Source organism: Myzus persicae, unplaced genomic scaffold, assembly GCF_001856785.1.
Source record: "Myzus persicae strain clone G006 unplaced genomic scaffold, MPER_G0061.0, whole genome shotgun sequence".
In the NCBI taxonomy this organism is placed as follows: Eukaryota; Metazoa; Arthropoda; class Insecta; order Hemiptera; family Aphididae; genus Myzus; species Myzus persicae.
In genome coordinates, this window is record NW_019104014.1 from 149565 (window position 1) to 172801 (window position 23237).

Genomic DNA, 23237 nt, shown 5'->3' on the forward strand with positions numbered 1-23237 from the left:
TTCCAATATGAATTAACTAAACGTTTGAGTTAAACCAAATTAAAAAAAAACTTAGGTCTTAAATCTTAATTAACAGCCGTTTACACGCATTTAACTAAAATTATTTAATTATTTAACTAAAAAATAGTTAGTAGTTTATACTATTAGAAGACATTAGTATACATAGTCTACAGAGTACAGACTACAATAGACTATAAGTCTATGCGTCTATGGTTTAAATCGTAACACCACCTTTTGTTCCAATTTTGTTATCTGTGGTTCTATCAAGTTTGTTCTTTGATACTATTTAATTCATGAAACTGATAACGGTTATCTGTACTCTGTAGTGAGTTGTCGAAGGATACATATTAGAAAGTATAAATTCTCTATAATTTCGATTTAGCAATTGCGCTGCAGCTGCTGTGTAGTGTGTTGAAGAATGAGGGCCAGGAATATATCTTCTCATTGAAGGTTATTTTCATAGTTTTTATTTTGGCTATTGACTTTTATTTGTCTACACGTCATTATCTAGACGTAAAAGTATCGTTTATCAATCAACAGATTTTTCTAGTTGGGTAAGATTTTTTTAAATATTTATTATTAACATTATATATATTGTCTTATCTTTAGGGATTTATGTGATTTTATTTAAAGTTTAAATTTAAAACTATTTAACTATCCCCCATTGATTGTAATTAAATAAACAAAATAATAAAGTATGTAGGTACATTTGGTTTAAATATACTAAACTAAAATAAAAAACTATATAGTAATGAGGACAACTGACCCACATTATATTTATAAAATAATACCAACAATTACACATATTTTTTTTTGTCGGTTTTGTATATTTTATTACAATGGATTACACCCTAAGGGTGTGTCATATTAATTATAAATCTACATACGGTGATTTTTTTAAATTGATATGTTTTAGATTATGGCAAGAGTGGCACTGCTTACATTTTTATTTATTTATATTATGATATATAATAATAAAATCATAGATTAGATTGCTACATTCTATGTAAAATATTATATTTAACAATACTACCTATATTATAAACATGTATTGTAGTACCTAATCAAAAAAATATTGAAATATAATAAGAAATAATATCAAATTCTGTTAGGAGTGAAATTAATTTGTTTTTTTGTCAGTTATCATTTAAAGAGCAGAAAAAAATATTACAAATTTAACTTTGAGGGTAGTCTCTGGTAGCAGGTATTGGGTCCGGTTAGTACTTTGGTTTCCTTGTACTTTTTACAGTAATATTAAGCTATAATAAATACAAGAAGATAAATATTGAGACTAAAAATATTATTTTTTGTTTATATTAGTAAAATGGTTTGTTTTAAAGTCAAAAAGATTGAAACCATAATGCTAAATACATACTATAAATGCTGCTCTTAAAGTTAGAATTTTGAAAAAATTGTCAAAATCACAAATATTTCTAATCATTTTGAGGTTAATAATTCATAAAATTTCATTAATTTTAATACCTGAGTATTAAACATTTAGTAATCAACAAGTACAGAATAGATCAAAGATTCCTAAACTTATCACCCCATTTTGGAAAATGTTTAAATTTTTGCAACCCACAGACCACAGCATACTTATGAAAACATTTTTAATCTTTGATTTATTGATGATTGCCATCTTAGTCTGACAGCGTCTAGGTGTCACTTGTGATCGTTGCTAATAATAATCAATAATAAAATTAAACTTCGAACATCAATGTATAATTTGGTTACACCGAAAATACTATATCATATTTATTTGAAATTGTATTTATACATAAAATACATCATTTCTTCTTTTGTTTTTCATATATATATATATATTATATTATAGTAATCTAATAATTAATATTTTATACTATAAAAAAAAATATAAAAATGTATGCCACCCACAGCTTGAGAACCTCTGTACTAGAACAGGTTAGTAACTAGGTTATAATGATTTTGATTCTGTGGATGTCAAGATTAGGAATTTACGATAATGTGAGAATATTTTTAAGATAAGTAGTCAAAATGTTGTAGGTATATATCTATCTATCTGTCTGTCTTATCTCAAGATTATAATTGACTACATAAGGTATGATATAATTAATTTACTTAATTACTTAGGTATTTCTAATGGTAAATACTAAATACTTAAAAAAAACCAAACACCAACCAAACTTAACCAAACAAGAATTTTTTTTCTCAAAATGTTTTTCGTTGCTTTATTTATTGTTACATTTTGTAAACATGATTTTCTCCTCAAATGTGTGTCAGTAAGATTTTTCTTTGTTACTATTCCCTTCTCCCAAGAATAAAAATACATGTAGGTACTATGTAGGCATTACGTATTATAATGAACTGAAAATATATATATTACTTTTTACTATTTATCAACTGTAATTTATGTTACTTTTGTAGAATACATAAAAGTGAAAGACACACATGTTGAGTGTATTGTAAGAATTGGTGCAAATAGGGTGGGGTTAGTCTCCCAATCCAAAAGTTAGTAATTACTTAGTACTAAGTATAATATTACAGGGAGCGGTTTTATTCCCCCTGAAAGATGTGGGCTAATGTACCTAGAATTAAAGTGAATACCTATTTATATCCTGATTTAGTTTAATATTAAACATGGTTTTAAGAGCTTTTTTTTATAGTTATATACTTTTGTGGAGTTACAAATCTGAACTCTATTCATCATTAACTTACACACTATACAGCCATAAAGATGACTTTTATATAAAACTATGTATGAAACTGCAAAGTAAGCTTGCTATATAATAAAAACAAATAATTTGTGTAATTGATGAATTTTTTCAAAATTTTAACATTGAATGGTTGTTGGGATGTGGATTTCTAGATTTTCAATATATTTTAACTACTATAAGAAAAACTTTTAATGAACCTTGTTTATAAAATGTTCAAATTTTTGAACTTAAAAACAAATATTTTATCAACATAACATGTTAACTAAATGTTGTTCACTTTACTTTATTTCATATATATACCATAATATGTTCATATTAATTCATGTTAAACTGCTGTTAGTCTTATAAAATAATTATTGGTGGTACTTTAAATGTTTGCCGAATGTTTGCTCTAGTACTTTTTTTGTTAATGATACTTTTTCTTCTTATTCTTATAACAATCAATTTAGGACCATCGCCGCTTCTTAAATGATTTTCCACCTCTCTCTATCCAAGATTCCATATCCAGCAATGGATAGATTCTTTTTATATATTTTTCCACTGTGTCATACCATCTCTGCCGAGGCCTACTTCTTAATATTTTCCCGGTTATCTTGTTTTTCTTGACTTTCGTAATGAGTAAGCTCTCGTCTCGTCAGATGTGTCCGGCCCACTTCAACCTAATTCTGACTAAGAACTGACGTATAGACTCGATTTATTGTACAGCTGTCGCAGGTTTTCGTTGGTTCTTCTTTCAAATCTTTCCGAGTTATTATTTTATGCAGATCCATATATTTTTCTCTCGAAGCGTTGCAGTTTTTTTTTCATCGCCTTGGGTGCCTTTTACGTTTGGACAGTAACTCGGAGGAAAACATTCCTTTCATTGTGAAGTAACATATTTTTGCCGCATTAAGTCTAATCTTATTTTCACTATACATATTTTTTCATCTATCAATGCCAATAAAAAAAAATTTTCGGTTAGTCGAAAAGTTTGAAAATGTAATAAGGTTCCTTATGAGTCCACAAACCAATTAAAAATATCGAAAATACATATTCCCAATATTTTATATACACGTTTAGAGCAGCGGTTCCTTTCCTTTTACCTACCTACATTTTAAATTTAACTTTTGGTGAGCCAAAAGAAAACATAATTCCAAACACAACTTTCATTTTATTAACAACAAATCGATAAATATATCCTCAAATAGGTACCTAAGTAAAATACATTTATACTAATATACATAACTATACTAAAACTACGATAAGGAGGCATCAACACCCGTGGATTTTCTATAATCTAATAAAAATTATTTTCTTCTTCAATCATTTTATAAGGACATTTTGGGAACTTAATAAGTAACCGTACACTTTAAATTTTCACCCATTATTAATATGTCATTTTCCATAGATGGTAACATTTTCAACCTTTTTTCGAGCTATTAATAATTTTCAAATTTTATAAATTATATTTCAGTTAGAAGTTCAAAAATGATTTTATTTAATAGCTAACATTAGGAATTTTAATACAAGATTTCCCACTAATTTAATACCTTAAACAAAAAATAAAAGTTAGCCGGAAAGTTACGCTAGACATGAGATATTTTCGTTTTTCATTAAATTTTTTTAAAATTATTTAAATTTGATACAAATTTGTTTAAACATACAAGGATTATTTATAGGAAGACCCAACGTCCCCGCTCAGAATGGTTTTTCGTGTACAATGATTTATCATTGAATTCAAATATAACACATTCGTTATCATTTTATCCCATTACAAATTACAACAACATTGCACTTGTCCACCTTTTTTTTATTGCTGCTTGGATGTTCGGTCTACAATCATATTATGTAGACCACATATCCGAGTAGCAGTCGTTTAAAGTTACAATTTTGACGAAATTCATAAATATTGAGAAAATTTGCTAATTATTGTTTACTTTTAAATGCAAGATTTTAAAATTGAATATTTTCTGTCAAAATCGGTTTTCGTACTTATACAAATATCGTAATTATTCCATTCCAGTGACCTATACTCAATAACGAGATACACTATACTCCTACTATATATAGAAGGTATACATGAACCTACTGTTTAGCGAAGCATGTCCTCCCATTTTTAAATCTGTGCCAATCATGTGCAAATATAATTTAAGTCTTACTATATTCATGAATTAGGTTTCAAAAAGTCATCCCCATGCCTTCGCGATATCAGAAATTACATTTTTCGGATTCGGTAAAATTATTATCACACACTGTGATATTATGTAATATTATTACATTTATAATGTGATGTATATAATATAATGGAACTTGTCCTGACTGGTCAACTTAGAACCTAAACTATAATAGTTATAGTAACTTAAAATGGTATATTAAAGGTAGGTCATACGACTATGTAGGGATGCACAATGAAGGATTTTCCAAAATGCCCATTTTAAATAGATGCTTATACACAAGGATTAAATTTAAATATTGAAAATATTACAGATTTTACAATTACTATATTGAAAATAAAAAAAACATTTTTAAATATTATTCGTGGGTACTTTCATAGTAGGTGTATTATTATATTTTATATACACAATGACATTTTCAAATGCAATTTTTTGCAATAAATTACTTTAATCGCAATAATATTATAAAATATACCTCAGTAATATGCAGACAGTTTTCGTTCAGAACTGTTTTTCGTGTACAATGATTTGATGTCATTAAATTCAAATTTAACACATTCATTGCAGTGACTTTCTAGAGTCTAGACACCCAATGTACAGCAGAGCAACATCTACATACTCTTTTTTTTCTTATCAAAATTTATCATATTTTATGAAAAAATATTTTAATGAACTTTTTTAAAATTATTATTTAGTTTTAAAAGTAAATATCTAAATAAATGAAGTACAATGGATCGAGATCAGAGACGGGCGCACTGACACGTTTTGATTTTAAACTTTTGTTATTTGCTAATTTTTTTATATTTATAGCTGTGACTATCATCGAACTAATGTTGACAGCATTAGTCATTAGGTATTTTACTATATTAATACGGTTGACTACTTGCGATTAGTGTATACTCGTACCTAAGTTAACTTGTGTTTTCGGTTGAATGTGTTTTGGTTATTCTTTAAATTCCAATTTTTGAATATTTTGTTATTAACCTTGCATGTTTTTAGCACATTTTTAGCGATATTTAATGTAATATTATAGCACATATTTTTGCGATTTTAAGTGTCATAAAATCCCAACTCTGATTATTACTTATAAGATTTATCTCCCCCCCCCCTTAAAAATTCCTATGAACGCCACTTGTTACTTAAGTTATTTTTTTCTATACTGAATACTCAGTGATATTGTTTAATATTTAGACTAATTTTAAACTGTTTATAGGCATTTTCAATTTTCAAATTTCGTATTTTATTTTTTTTTTATGTTGATTTATATTTTAGGCTTGCTCAAAAAGCTTAAAAATGTAGCACAAGATTCCTCATAAGTTAAAAAATATATACACACGATTTTTTAAATGACCGTAAATGGTATAGGTACATTTAATTCAGTTTAAGAAATGTTGTTTTGTTACAATTTAAAATTATGTAAAAAAATATTTTCAAAAACATTAATAGTTTCATACCAAAATGTGTTATACTTACTTTATAAGTACTTTTTAATTATTGGTTACTTAAACTCTTATAGTATTGTTAACCAAAGTACTTTAATATTATTTAACTTCAAAGGTTTATTTTATGAGTATATCATATAAATTTAATTCAAAGCTTTAATTCATGAGTAGGTATATCAATTTAATAAACGATTTAATCTAGTGAGTCTTATCATTTATTTACTTGACTACTTAAGATTAATGATTTCACACACCTTTTTAAGGTAGATACTTGTGATTTATTGTTATTATGTCATTCTTTTATGTTATTTCATGCATTTTTGATGTAGAAATTGAATGGTTAAAATATTATTGAAATTCAAAATATGTAGAATTACCAACGAAGAAAAAATAATAATATTAGATCATAATATTATGGACATATTATTAATATTTGTAGGTATCGACGAAAAGGTTCTTGGCCAATAAAATATGTGTTTATCATAATTTATATATTACTGGGTATTATAAATATTCTTTATGCGTCCTTAAAAATAAAATAAATAAATACCAATTTATCCTAAGTTGTACATACTGGTCATTACTAAAAAGGCAACACAATAAGACCTCCCCAAAAGCAATATATTTTTTTACCCTTTTCTGAAATAAAAAATGTTTACAAATCAAAGATCATTCTAATAACATGTGTCATGGTATTTACCTTCAATTTTCATCAGTGTTTATTATCTTTATATCTTTGTACCTAGTTTATATTATAATAGTTTATCAGTTCCTACTAAATTGGTTTAATTGTATATCAATTTTACTCTTCTTCATTTTATATAATACGGTCAATATGTTAAATTCATTAAAATTCAATTAATATAAATGTTTGACAGTATGAGTATTTGAAGAATTAATTAAAAAATTCATCGATGTTAGTATAAATGAAAAAATATCGGTAATTCACTTTGCTCGTCTGCTATATTTTAGATGTCGAGTCTCGAATGTACCTCATCATTGAGGTCACTGTTATTATGTACATGTTAAATTAATGATAATTTAATTATTAGTATAATGTTTCAAGTTTGTTAACAAACAAGTAACATTTTAGCTTTATTAGTGCTTATAACTTATACGCTCATAAAAATGAAAGTAACTACGGTAAACATAACTTTTTAATTTTAATTTTAGTTACAAAAACTTTTAAGGAATCTTGTATCAAATTTTCAAATCTTAGATCCAAAATGTGACTAGAGTTGTTTAAATGAGCAATTTCGATTTTGTCGAATGTTTAAAATATGTATATTAAAAAATCAATCCAGTTCAATAAATTGACGAAAAAAATTTTGGAAGGTTAACGTGGGTGACCGCAGGCAAACGTATTTTAAGGAGCAAAATTAAATTATTAAATTATAAAGTAGGAATACACTCTAAAGTACTGCAAGTTCACTGTCTCTTAATTCTGAAACAAAAAAAAAAACTATTCACAATAATTAGTTCATTACAGAATGATTATATAGTGGCCAAAGAGCACCTACAATTTCACCGAATGTTTATGTTAGCCTATTTTATACCTCCGTGTAATCTTTAAAATATTTAATTCCTTTAGAGCTATTTATAGACATACCGGTGCATAATATTGCATATAAAAAATGTCATGGGGGAATCTGTTATTCATCCCCCCCGTGTATAAGCTGATGAATTCTATTATACTGAATACATTGCTTACACTGATTCAATAATTATGTATATTCAAAACCTACTGTACAGCAGACTGACTTCCGTGGTTTTCCTTAACATTTGTATTAATTGTTTAAAAATTTCGAGTAAAATAAACTATATATTATATGCTTTTTAAATGGTTATTTAATTTCTAAACGCAGATTTAGAAAATATACGTTTTTTATTATTTGTGCTATCTGATAATATAGATTAATTAAAATATTTGGTAATAACTAATAACTAATAAGTAATAAGTAATAAAAAAATATAAAATGTATTTAAATAATAATTGTATGTTGAGATTAATTCTATAATATAGATTTAGAATTTAGGTACCTACTACAATCTTATACCATAAACTTTTTTTGACTTAAAATGATGTTATAAATAGTCTCAGATGTATATAAAAATTAAAGTCTTACGGGTTAAAAAATATTTTTATTTTTCAAAATGTAGAATGCAAGATAATTATATCCTAGTTCATGTCGATTTCGCAAGTGCCCCATTGCTTGTACACGTTTTTTACACAAGCCTTGTCTACAATTAATCGCATACCCAATTTCTGTGGCTTTCACTTGGTAATAGGTATACCTCATACAATAACATAATATATTGCGTTACATGTTGAAATACCTAACATATTTATATATATTTATTACTCATAAACTCAATAAAACATACTTATTAGTGGATGTGGTGTATTATTTTTAAAATAATATGATGTTTAATGGTATAGGTATTCCGAAGACCGATTCTGAACGAAGCTCGATAGTTAGTTTACTAGAGTGCTGGAAGGAATTATAAAGATAATATATTTAAATATTTTGAATACTAATATGTTCATTAAATTCGAGAATAAATATAAGACCTAACTTTGTGATAAAATGTCTTGTTTTCTTCTTTACCTACATATTTAATGTATGTTCTTAAGTGGGTTAAATAATTTATTGGAAAATACATCTTACCTAATATTAAGTTATAGGTATGTATAATTATTTACAAATTAGAAGAGTTATTTACTCAAAATATTCTCAGTTTCTGTGTTTTCTGATGTCTTGTGCCAAATGGATTAGATATTCGTCGGTCTAAACTGATTATTCCTAAATTATTCCTGTACTTTTATTCAAACCAGTTTGAGCGAGTTAATAGCCATTACCTATTTGTTTCCTTTTTCTAAATTGAAATGCTGTTCTTCTTAAAATTATTGATTAAATAACATACAAATATACATTTGCATATTTAAGACAAATTTAATTTTTGCTCAGAATTGATTTTTCGGTTTTTCGAATACATTGATATCATTGAATTCAAATTTAACACAAGCATTACAGTGACCCTCTCGAAACTTAATGTAATGCAGAGTCGAAAGAGTTAATCTCCCTTTTTTTAAACTTAGGTAATTCTTTTATTTTCATTACCTATCTGTTAAGTTATAATATTTTTTTAAAATCATAAATGAATATGATGTGTTGTGTGTATTAGAAATGACTTGGCTTTAGATGAACTCTCGAGAGACGATCATTTCGTAGTTTGTTTTATAAGTTAGTAGGATTTATTGACTATACCTACTAATTAAGTTTAAAATAACCTTAAAGTAAATGTAAACATATTTTCATTAGTCATAGAAAAAACCGAGAAATCTCGAGTGTATGTGATTCGAGATAAATAGATTAATAGCGCCAATGCAATCATATTGTATTAAAACATACTTTTAATAATATACCTACCAATTCAAGTATCGCATTATTATTATGTCAATATACACACAGCTTAGGCATATTTTATTTGTTATGAAAAATTTTCTTAGATAACACAGGTTACTTTTATTTAAATTTAAATTAATTAACATGTGTACATACATATTTATTTTATATCATTCATGCCACTTATTATTTAAAACCTCAAAAACTTTTTGTGTATTGTTTATTTAGTAAGTTATTAAATCACAATACTAATAACTATCATAACTACCTATTTGAACAATTTCAAGATGTAAAGTTTTTAGATTTCACCATAATATACTTTATGTATATTTGCTGATTTTTTTGTTTTTGTTAGAAAATTAAATGTATTAAAAAATAATATAAAATTATTTTTCTGCAGTGGTAGGTGGATAACTACAAAAATTGTAGTTGATCTCCTAAGAATCAAATAATCAAATATTTTTTTTTGCCCTTGAACGTTTTTTAGAATAGGAGTTCTAAAAAAAAGTTTTATGTAAGATACCTTTAAACATCGCGAGTCTATGAATTTTTTTCAATAATTTATTTTTTAAATGTAGGGAAATTACATTTGAAATAAATATCAGTAAGAATGAAGAACGATTTTAACCTAACCCTCCAAACTATTTTAATATATGTATAAAATGTACGTCTTTTACAACATTTTTTTCTGATTGTTAGTCTCTATAGTATTGTTTATACCGAAGATGAAATATATGTCATAATGCTACAGTGGCGTTAGTCAGTTACTTTAATAGCAATAATATCGTAATATAAAATTAGCAATATAGATTATAGACTGATAGACCGTCTTCTCTCTGAATCGTTTTTCGTAGGTATCAATGTCTTATGATTTTATATAATTTAATTCAAATTTGACAGATCCATTACAGTAACCTACACGACACCTAATGTACAGCAGAGCGGTACCCACTTGCTCTTTGTTTTGATTTGAATATGGATGTAATGATAACACAATACATTTAAATTTAATATCATAATACATCAGTACCACATTGTACATTTATTCTAATTCATAACAATATTCTGTATTTGTTGTATTAGCCTCCCGCCAAAAGTCTTGGTGTGTTACTCGGAAATTTTTGATGTACAATAATAAAGCTTAAATAAAATCAATTAATAATTTTATATACATAGTTAGTAATTAACAATTATTTGGACAACTAATAACTAAAACAAAAAAATACTCAAGACAATTTCCTAAAGACCCTTGAATCGTCATTTCACCATTGTAATTTGTCATATATTTTATTTGTTGTCACTTTATGTTCTTTTTTTTACAAATCGAATACCAGTATAAAATGTTGTGCAGTTTGCAGTTATTAACTCTGCGGTAAATAACTCATTAAAATAATGAAATTCATTTTTAACATTATTTAAAAATAAGTTTATAGATAACGTATGAAAGATAGGTATGCATTTTAAACTATACATAATATTTCACACAATATAGTTACAAGCCACTAACAACCACATTCACTAATTTGGTAAATTCAGTGGTGCAACTACCGTTGAGTGAGGAGAGGTGGGGTTGGATATGTCGATTGCTGGTGTCCACAGACTGCAGGGGCCCGGTCCTACTAGCAATAGCATATTTCTATATTTGATTATAAATATCAAAATCATACTACATTGAGTTGATGTATGAAAAATATTAAACAAAATGCAGTCCAACACGTTAATTATAATAAATTAAATTATCAAGAGCACAATGTAGAAAAATAAGATTTTGAGTATGTTTATTTTATAATATTATAATATACTATCTGGGATCGGCATAAATGTGTTATTAAACAACATATATTATTCTATAAATAGTGTGCAGTCACTGATGCATTGCTAAAAAAATGTGTGATTATACACTACCTTACTAAGACTCCCGTAAAAGTAGGTGGTAGGTGACAGAGGTAAAAATCTTATCATAAAGTCGAAAAAAAATTTTATCACTTCGCTTATAAATACCTAATTATTATTTTATTTGAACTCTTATTTCACAAATTAAGTAGCAGTATAGTTTGTACTTTGCAGAGGTTGTTTTGGATATTGTTTGAAGTAGGTACTTTGTTTAAAAAAACATGACAATTGTAGGTTTGCTAGTTGGGTACCAGTGGCGGTTTTGATATTTGTTTACTATTTTTACATGAGTCGACTTAATATTAAATTTTTAATATATTAAAGTATTCTTTACAATTTAGTACCATTTAGTGGTGTAGGACACTATGGGTTATGCTTATGGATAATGTATGAAAGATTAGCCAGTTACCGGTTATGATTAATTAAATAAATAAAATTATTATTAATTAAATCACTAACACCATGAATTCCACAAGTGACGGCTGTGTGCCCGCATATCAATAGCTCATATGAGCACAGCCCCCCCTCCCTCCCAGTGAATAGCGTGGCTGTACGTATACTATGTACACGGCGGCTAACGTTTATAATAAATTTATTGTTGAGCGATTGATTTTAGTCGTCTCACGCGGCGTTCCTCACATGCGTTATTGAGTTATTCACACTATTTTATTTTACGTGCTTACATATGTGTGAGAAGACATGCTCGCACGCATTACCTTAGGGCGTCTACCGCCTCAGTCGATTCCAGTGCACTAGCGGGGGCGGCGTCGGTGTCCAGCGCATTATTAAATGAAAACTGCTATATAAGTTACGTTACGGCGACGTGCAGCAATTCCCGCGTTCGTGCAATTTCAGAGTTCCATACTAAAAAATTTAATATTCAAAAGTATTGTTTATTCAACTAAAATTCTAAAGCAGTCTAAAATATATATAAATATAATAATTAAAGTATACGAATAAAATTAAGAATAGGTACCAAATACCAATATAAAGTAAACAAATATTTTAAGTATCCTGATAATTACAAGTGAGGCGATGCCTCTCTTGCCTCATCCCCAAAACCGCCACAAATAAAACCGTACACACAAATACACCAGTTTTAATTAAACCGTGCTAAAAAATATACTTTGAAATGTTCACACATCATCATTTGTAAGGTGGTAAGCATATTATAGATATCTTGCAAATGGGTAAAAATGAATTATTTATTAGTTACTACGAGGTTCTGGATTCAAAATTCAAAAGATGAAAATAACTTCTTTTTTAAACAACTTTACGGTACTTGAAAGCATTGTTAGTTGTCATACATTATGCTTTTGGTACTTAAATATGTCATTGCACATTTAACACTATTTTGCATAGAATATAAATCAAATCTTCTTTCATTAAGGAATTCTTGTAAATTTAAAAAAATTGCTGAAGTTATTATATATACTACTATATAATAAACGATCAAAAAATCGAAAATCATCACTTTGGTATATTAAATTTTTTATTTAATTTGAAAAATTCATCATTCGCCTAACCTAACCTAGAATCATATTATTCGATAATTTATCGATCCCAAATTTTGTTTACAATGATAAATGTAAAAAAAATAAAAAACTTAAATGAGAGCCCCTTCATTATAGTGACACTGAGGCCCCAGTTTGCTTAGTTGCGCCACTGATAGTAATATTTTTTTTATAATAAAATACAATTTCAAATGTTGTAAGAAATATTCACCCTTTTTCAATAAAAAGATTATGTACTAGACTTGCTTACATTAAAACTTACCTTATGATATCTAAATAAAGAGAATTATCACGTTTTTAGATTAAACACTGCTGAAGTATTGTTGACTGGTGGCAGGGCGATAACAAACAAGTAGGCACCCAATATTCTAGTATGCAAACATTAAAATAATAATTGGATTACATTGACTCATGAAGTATTCAACAACAATATATTTATAACAGAATTCAGATTACAGTAGTTTTTATAATTATTAAGTACAGGCATACAGCCCTTGAACCCAATAGAAAAAATTATAATTCATATACTGTTTTATTGAATAAGTTCTTAAATATTAAATATACCAAATAATATTGCAATAATGTTACTGTATTAATGTTTGATGCGTTACTTATGATACAAGAGAATGAAAGTTCTTTGTCATCTATTCTTAGGACACAGTATAGTGATTTGTTTCTTAGATAAATATAGTTAAAATATAGAAAATATGGAATGGAGTTAAAAGAATAAGTGAAACAAGAAGAAATTCAAAGTTAGGTTTTTTAAAGGAAGGATTATTGTTTTAGAATTATTGTAAGTTTTTTAGTTTGATCTCTGTTAATTCATTGATTTTTATAGTCATAAATATAATACATTTTAATAAGGAGTAAATGTTACCAATATGAGTTGATGTATGATTAGATGTTTGGAAAATAACACGGAGAAAATTGGGCTGCCTCTAGCTGCCCTTACCCTATGGCCCTATATTATATCCCACTACATTTGATTATTCCTTAAAGTATACAGTATTTACTTTAACAATAATTGTCTTATAGGTTGTTAACAAGCATAGGATACCCTAGTAATAAAATTGACCAGTTAAACATTTAATAGAAAACACATCATTCAAACCTACATGTAAAACACAAGTATTATTTTTGATAATTTATTCTGTGTATCGTAAATATTGAATCATTTATATTTTTTTCCCATAAACTGTGAGTTACCAATACTTTAAAATCAACTAAATATTAATTAGCATATACAAATTATAACAACAAATGTCTTTAAGAACTTGTGTATAACTAATATTTATGTTATAATAACTTCCAGTTTTTTGGTATAACTTCTAATGTAAAATAGAGCGAGTTTTTTTTCAAACACTTTCAGATTTAAGTAACTTAAACACATTTCCAAATAACAAATTTTAAAATGCATATGGTATAACAGAATTTGTGGTTAAAATACCTAACACTTAATGTTCAAATATCATTCTTTAATAGTTTTTTTTTAACTGAATTATTTTTTGGACAAGTTTTTCATTTTTAATAATAATATAATTGAGACAAAATAAAAGTAGGGAAGAGTATTTTTAGTGCCGGACAGACAAGGTATTGGGTCCATCGAGTTCTATGATTTTAACTGGCCCTAAAAAGTTAACTGTCCATTTTAAATAAAATATAATATTTATTATTTATTACTACAGTAAAATTACGGTAAGACGGAAATCCTGGTAACACAGATAATTTTTTTGGTTCCGATTAAAATACATAGTGAATGTGAACCCCCCTTCAAGTCAGAAACTCCGTTAAGACGGAACAATTTAACAGTCCTAAGCGATTTTGTTTTAGAGAGGTTATACTGCATTTATATTTCATTGTTCAGAGTTCAGGGATTTCAAATAAATATATTCCTAAGCTGGTCCAAATATTATACACAAAATACCAAGTTCAACTGAGTAACTTGCTTGGTCTACCTAATTGTTTTTTTTGTGTTTAAAATATTAATTATTGAGGCATTTGCCAACTTAAAGACCTTCAAGAGGATGCCACACCCACATGTGTTGTTTCCGTCTTACGAACGTAGGTAAATCCTAGCAAAAACATTCAATTGCTCAAGCTCTAGTTCAAGCTAAAGAACCAAATTTTCTCACTATAAACAAGAGAACATTTACTGTGTGACATGGTTTTTATTTTTCGATATCACAAATACAAAAAAAAGTGTTTCAAATTTGAAATAATGAATTTTCAAACAATAAGACCTTTTTTTGTATTTGTGATATCGAAGAAATAACTGCAAAGTTGCACAGTAAATGTTCTCTTGTTTATAGTGTGAACATTTGGTTGGTTTGCTTGGACCACAGCTCGGTTTTATTTCATTCAAAACAGTAGGTATTTGCTATGTTGTATGTTTGTAAGACTGAGACAACACATGTGTGTGGCGTCCTTTTCAAGGTTGTTAAGTTGACAAATGCCTCTCTCTTAGTTTGTTCACTGAGGCCTATCTAAATTATATTCCTAATTTTTTTTACATTTTTTATTGCAAACTGCAATATCATTTACTATTGTTATGTTAGGTTAGGTCAATAAAAAAAAAATGTAAGTACTTATATATTACCGGTATATTTACACAGGGCCCTTTTTTATGGATTTTCTGATCTCATTTGAATCCTTGAAACTACCTCTAATTGGCACTCACTGGAGCTTCTACCAACAAACGCTCGCAATGAGCATATTACTTACAAGTTATTAAAGTTTAGTTAGTGTTTCTGTATATTACAGCTCCTTTTAGCATAATGTGAGTAGAAACATTAAACCTATACCATTATTCTTAGAATTAAATGTTCTTTCAAATTAAAAGTTACTTATTGTTTATGTTTTGTGCTCCTTTTATGGTTATGTTTATTGTATGTATTACTGTATTACTTTCTGATCGTAAATACGTTATCTTTATCCGAACATTGTACTCTTATAAACAAGAGCTTATGCCTGTACATTTGTTAAAAAATAAAATATATGTGTAATTCATATACATCACTAATGTGTACAGAGTGGTCTATTTAACATTTTATAATCATTATTTTAATTTATTATAATTTAAAATATATGCATCAAATTATGTCTTATATAGTTTTAATTACTTAAAAATTATAATACTCTGTAATAGATTATAATTTTTAATTCTAATTATGTTGTAGGCTATCTATAATTTTAATTTTATTTTTGATAGTATATTTTTGGGAAAATGTAATGTACTTATTTATAATTCTGCACATTGAGATAATACCTTGTTAATAATTTAAGATATATATAACTCAGTGTTAAATAACATAACCGAACAAATAGTTGTGCAGATTATTTTTTCAAAAACTCATGTGGGAAAGAATTAAAATTATAAAAATTGACTTAGAATCATTTGTAGTTGTATTACATTAAAATGTCAACTTTTTCTCGTTATTATTATTCTTATTAAAAAAAAAACAACATGAGTATTTAAACACTTAATTATTTGTATATCATCTCATATCAATGATATTCATATGAAATAATATTAAAGTGATGTTTGTGGTTAATGGTAAGTGTGGTTTCCTGTCATGTAATTCCTATAGAACAATATAGTAAATTTAGATAAAAACAAAAACATAAGTAGGCCTACATTATAAAACTGTTTAAATTTTTATTATTTTAGTTGTAATAGTTTATAATATTATATGTACATTTTTTAGTTTAAAACAAAAAAAGTAAATTGAAATAATATACATTTAAAACTAATTTAATAATATTTTTAAATTATTCCTGTTTGAATTACTACAACCATTAATTTTTATTTTTATATTTTACAAGTTCTGAAACAATTTAAAACTTAATTTTATCTAATCAATAAGACTGATAATTATTTGGTTAACACCTACTTTTATGTATGCATTCGAGTTTCAAATAATATTTTTAATATTTGCTTTATTTATAAAACAACAGCAAACTCAAATATACTCATTTATACAAAATTTAAAGTTTTTACTTTTCAGTATTACTTAATTTATTTGGAACATTTGTTTTTCATTTCAGTTGTGCAATATGAGTCACGATCACAGTCACCATGCAATGGAAAATCATGAGCATACTACAGAAAGTGGTGATTCCTGCTGTCCTGGTTCTGATGCACCAGCAAACAGTGGGCAACACATGATGCATCATATGATGTCTGTAAGTTACATGAGATGATACACTAAGTAATAATCATCCATTTTAGGTAATTTATGCTATACATTTTTTCTTTAGATGTCATTCCATTTTGGTACTAGTGAAACTGTATTGTTTGATTGGTGGACATTTTCTACAACCAGTGGTCTAGTGTATTCAATGATTGGAATTTTTTTAATGGCAACATTGTACGAGGGATTAAAATATTTCAGGTAATTAATCACTTGTCAATCTAAAATAGAATATAGCTTAATAATTTACTATTGTATGTTTTAGAGAATATTTATTTTGGAAATCTTATAATGCTATACAGTATAGATCAGTACAAATCCCAATGGAAAAAGGACCAAATGATCCTGTTTCACAGTAAGTATTTTTATTTCTACATTTTCTGTATCGTTATTAGTCATTACTTTTAAGTTTTCAAGAATCAGGTGTATCTAAAGTTGTTAGTTTAAAAATGTGTAATGTTTGTGAATATTCAATAAAAATACAAATTAAACACATTTTATGTAGCTTTTTAAATATTAATAATTGATACTTGTGTAGTATGCTACCTACTGTCAAATCACTTAAAATGCTACCTACCAAAAAACTGTTCCCATGTAGTGTACTACCTACTGGAAAATATGACATATTTACTCATATATATGTTGTATTTTTATTCAATTTTAGTATTGAAAAGTACCTGAGTCTTGAATTAGTAAGATAAACAACATATTATAACGATGTTACAATACTATGATAGCTAAATGACCATTGTAATAAATGGTGAATATCTACCAAGACCCACAATAATTTACTTTTAGATATATTATTTTACTCTATGTTGCATCCTTCCATCTCAGTGTGTTAAGCAACAAATTGTTTGACCACCAACTAAAATAGCAATGGTGGCGGTCCATTAAAACATAACACAACAATTAATTTGAAGTTTTATTGGATGTTCTTGGAACATAAAAACAACATAACAATATATTATGCATTAAAATACATGATAATCATCAGCAATACCTTAAGTCAGTTTTCGTTCAATAAATTGTTATTATTCAATAATCAGTAGGTAAAATGTGGTTAACACACATTAAGTTTTTTGGTCGGTAGCATACTACAGAAGTGCCTTATATTTTTCAATTACATTTATGTTTTGTAGTATTTTATTTTAAGTTGTAACAAAATCTTATATCATCTTTCAAAAACAACTAAAACATAATTATTATGGCAAAACATAAATAAATTGTTATTATTACTTAGAATCTAAAACTATTATTGAATCAAATTCTATTATGTAAAGTCATTAATTTCAATGTTGATTTTTTTTTATCTAATATATTTTAGAATTTATTAGTTACCTAAATCTGTACACGTATGGTGTACACAATTTCAAAACCAAATAAATTACTATTTCTTGTTTTTCCTACATCAAATCAATTTCTATTTTTGAATTATGTAGTAAAACAACATGAATTGTTTGTGTATCATTTTTAAAATATTAAAATTAATGTATTAACTAATACAGTTGATTATTATGGAATCGTTGTTCTCTTAATCAAAGGTGCATAATACATAAGTATTAAAAATTATATAATAAGTTCATATAACAATATTATTACACTAATAATAGCATATAAGTTAATATACACTATAACATATTATTTTGTTAACTAGCTAAACAAAAACTAATCATAGGATACACATTTGATTGCTAACATTTGTTGAAGATATATATATATTGTTGAAAATAATTTCATATTTTAACTTAAAAAAAAAATAATAATAACTATGGATTAAGTATAATTAATATTTTAACAGAAATATGAGCAGAATTCAGTTATAGTATAATTACATCAAGAATTAGTCAAATTTTTTTTTTGGAACCTTAACCCACTACCTACGTATTTTTCAGCTTTTCATTAAGGGCCACATAAAAATAAAAAAATTTAAAAATACAATTTTAACCCTTGTCAATTTATTGATATTAAAAATCAAAATATGAATTCTGTTTGCTCAGTGCTCCTGGTTTACTGATTTTGGATAAATTGTATGAGAGAAAAAATTTTAAAATATATTTTTAGAACAAATATTTAAAAAAAATACCCAACGTAAGTTGATTCAGATAATTCGATTACAATTTCACAAGTTCACAACATACAAAATTATCCAAACACTGTTCATATTATGTTTGTATAATAATTTTAATTTCATTTGAAATGCTCTTATATCTCAATACATATCTGACAATAATTTGTCCAAATCTTGCAGTTCATATTCAATTTATTTAATAAAGTTGTTTATATCAGATAAAAAGGCAAGAATAAGAATCTACTTTTAGTTGACAATTCTTGTACATTTTTGGATTCTAAACAATAGCCAAAAAAAATACCATAAATATTCTACAGTTGAAACAAAACTTTTGAATTTATTCTCGTGTACTTATTAAGATGTTTAAAGTCTATATAATTGGCTCCTTTAATAAAATAGTTTTTATTTTTATTGATTCAGCCTGATCATGTTTGTGGTTAGAATTAAATTATTTAAGTACTAATTTTATTTCAGAATGGTTGGGAAGGTGCTTTTAAAACAACCCCTGTAAGTGTAACAAGATTGGATTAACTTTTTAACTGCACGTGGAAATTTTTTATTTTCCAACCTTAAAGTAATTTTGTGTGTGATTAACCATTGAACATGAGTATACAGTAGAATCTGCTTGATTGAGACACTGCATAAAGGGGACATTCGCTTAATGGGGACAAATTGGCATAGTCCCGAACAATGTTTCAGTTAATCGGGACAAAAGGATATTGGGGGCAAATAGGTCCCAATTGTCCCAATTAAGTGGATTCTACTGTGTTGCTTTCCCAATATTAACAATTTAAAGTGTGGCTTAATAATTAATAAATTAATTGTATGTATGCTTTGAATTATAGAAAAAAATCTAAAAATACATTGCACGTAATTATAACTATTATTAAATATATATAAAAGAAAATATGATTTTTATAGTGGATACTTTTTGTTACTATATTTATTTGCATGTGATAGGTTAAAATGTATTTCGGTACACTCTTTTTGACTTTTAAGAGGCATTTTATGTCAGCAAAAATAGATTTTAATTCTTCTCTAAGAATGTAAAATTCTAAGTATGTATTAATGAAAACGAATACCTACTTCTATTCTTAGTAATAAGGTGTATACAGCAGCCACCAAGGTCATGTATGTGCATTCATAAATTAGAAAGCAATTCAAATTATTTTTTACGGTATTTAATTCTCCGTAAAACGAGAAATCCATTAACTTCATGATAAATATAGTCATAAAAAAATGGAAGAAATTCGTAATATTTTGTATCAGCTGTGCTAATGAATTTCTGATTTTCCCATAAATTTTAAATTTGCTTGCTTAAATAGTAAAATTCCTAATAAAAGTGGCTAGTAAATTCATGATAAGATGCATGTAACATTTAAGCTGTTATTTGCATCTGATTTTAAACATTTTATGAAAATTGCCTATATTAAACCCCTTAAATTTTTAGTTATTATATTATCATATCTTAAAATAATTTAATGGTGTTTAATAACATATTATGCCTATTGACTCATTGTTTTACATTTTTCTGTAGCATTCAGCATTTCCATTATTGCTGCTCAGGTTAAGTTTGGTTAGTTTTTTTTTATTTCTTCATTTGTCACCAAAATGTGTGTGTTTAAAAATATCCACATTTTTGTATACTTATCATTGTTGAAAATTAATAATTAAAGAAATTAAAAATATTCACTAGCCAAGGTATGAAAAAACCAAAAAATGTTTTTTTTATAACTTTCGAATAAAAATTTGTAACTATAAACTCAATATAAGTAAGAATTTTGGAAATGTAAAACGAGGTTACGTAGTATAGTGTATTACATGTAAACTTAAAAGAAAACAACTGTTGCAACTTTCCCCAATATTTTAAGTATATTGTATACATGTTTATTTAAACTGAACATAGGTTTAGTTTTTGGATGGAAACATAGATTTTATAAGGTCTTAACAAATATTTTTTCTAATGTAAGATTATTGTTAATTATTTTGAATATTCCATAATTTATTGATTTAGTGATTTCACCAATTATGCTCATCCCAATTTTTTCCTTTGATAATGAAGTTAATAAATTAATGATATTTTAAATTTTAAGGAACTTAAATATACTTAAGAACCAGAATTGTTAAATAACTATGATTCAAACTTTTTCCAAATTTAAACCACCTTTTATGCTGTGAATTGTTCCAATGAAAATTTAAACTTTAAACACCCATAAAAGATTAATTTCAACTACTGGTAATTTTTTTTAACTAAAGGTACAATTTTTAAAAACACAGTTTATTATAAAATAAATGTATGTATCTCTCCATCCAGAGTCTAAAATATTGTTTAAAGAATTTAAATAGTTGAAAATATTGTTGTCAAGTGTATTTAAAAATTTAAAAAGTCAGAATATGAATAAACCCATCATTATTAAAGGAATAACTGTGAGCATTTTTAATGGATCATCCTGCACAGCTATCATCTAGTTATTTGTTACTTTTTGTTTCCAGTAGAAAAAACCTGCATGCTATTAGAATATTTTAAATTTTAAAATATTAATTAATAACTTATTAAAGTATTATGCTAAAGACTAAATTTATTCATTGATTATATTTTGTTTTATTTTACAGGCCCACTATGTTCAGTGTAACACATTTGCTTCAAACATTCCTGCACATAATTCAAATATCCATCAGTTATTTATTGATGTTAATATTCATGACATACAACGTTTGGTTATGCTTAGCTGTATTATTTGGCGCTACTTTGGGTTACTTCTTATTTGGATGGAAAAAATCAGTTGTTGTTGATGTCACAGAACATTGTCACTGAAATAATTGTTTCCAACAAAATTTGAATATAAAAATGTATTATGTTCTTATTTACTATTAACTGTATACAATATTATAATTCATAAATATATTTTATATGGCATAGCTTAGGAGTGCTTTCATCAGTTATTTTATTCACTGGTTTAACTAAGCAATATATTAGATAGATACCCTGATTTTTGGGTCAATTTTATAAATCATAATTTGTCATTTGATGATTTTCTTGATGATATACAGCCTCATGACAATGTATTATCGAAAATTCCAAGATGGCTTCTTTGAATTTATTTAAAACAAATGTATACTTTTATCATGTACTATTAAATAAACTTTTGTATTTTATGATTTAATTAAATCTTGATGTTTTAATAAATTGTGTTACTTTATTTCTCTTTTTACCTATTGCATTATATTTTTTATCTTTTTCGTTCACTCTTGTCTTAAATTGCTAAATCAATGCTACGATTTTCAATAATAGTGCAATAATAAAATTTAGAATTTATATAATATTTAATTGTATACGACTCGCTTACTCTCAAATTATCATAAATCATCATTCATAATAGATTTAAAGTATTAATATAATATCTTACCCAGACTAATTCAATAAAAAATTGGACCAAACATTCTTCCATGAGCTTTCTATACGATTTATCAAATCTACAATATCAATATTATCATCAGAGTGAAGTTGAAAAGGTTATAGCTAAGTCCAGGGGTCAACCTTTTCCTACAAGTGAGCTACTTTAAAGTATCTGGTGATCGACCATTGTTTATATTGTTACATGCAGCACTATAACAAAATGTGTGTTACATTCTTCATATTATATTATTTCTCCATCGGAAAATATATTTTTTTCTCTGCTAGTAAATACTTTACTTTGTATACAAAGCACAAGTGTGTTTAATGTTATGCACGTGTTCAACCAATATTGGTTTAATAAATTGTTTAATATGATTAACCAATATTCCTCTAAAAATCAATCACTGGCCCTACTTGGCATCCACATAATCATACTATTCTGTGATATAACATAGCAAAGGTAGCATAATATTCAAC

At 26.3% G+C, this 23237-nt stretch overlaps 1 protein-coding gene across 2 annotated transcripts; it reads left to right on the top strand.

The window, feature by feature from the left end:
* The first annotated feature begins 333 nt into the window (after window positions 1-333).
* On the top strand, window positions 334-22375 carry LOC111037604 (high affinity copper uptake protein 1-like). 2 transcript variants are annotated; one of them, XM_022320264.1, is made up of 6 exons: window positions 334-554; window positions 17147-17284; window positions 17360-17493; window positions 17558-17647; window positions 19838-19870; window positions 21977-22375. In XM_022320264.1, the coding sequence occupies exons 2-6, from the start codon at window positions 17156-17158 to the stop codon at window positions 22176-22178; spliced, it is 588 nt and encodes a 195-aa protein (XP_022175956.1). In that variant the 5' UTR covers window positions 334-554; window positions 17147-17155; the 3' UTR covers window positions 22179-22375. The 2 variants fall into 2 exon arrangements, with proteins under 2 accessions (XP_022175956.1, XP_022175957.1); XM_022320265.1 differs by lacking the exon at window positions 19838-19870.
* The last annotated feature ends 862 nt before the right edge of the window (window positions 22376-23237 follow it).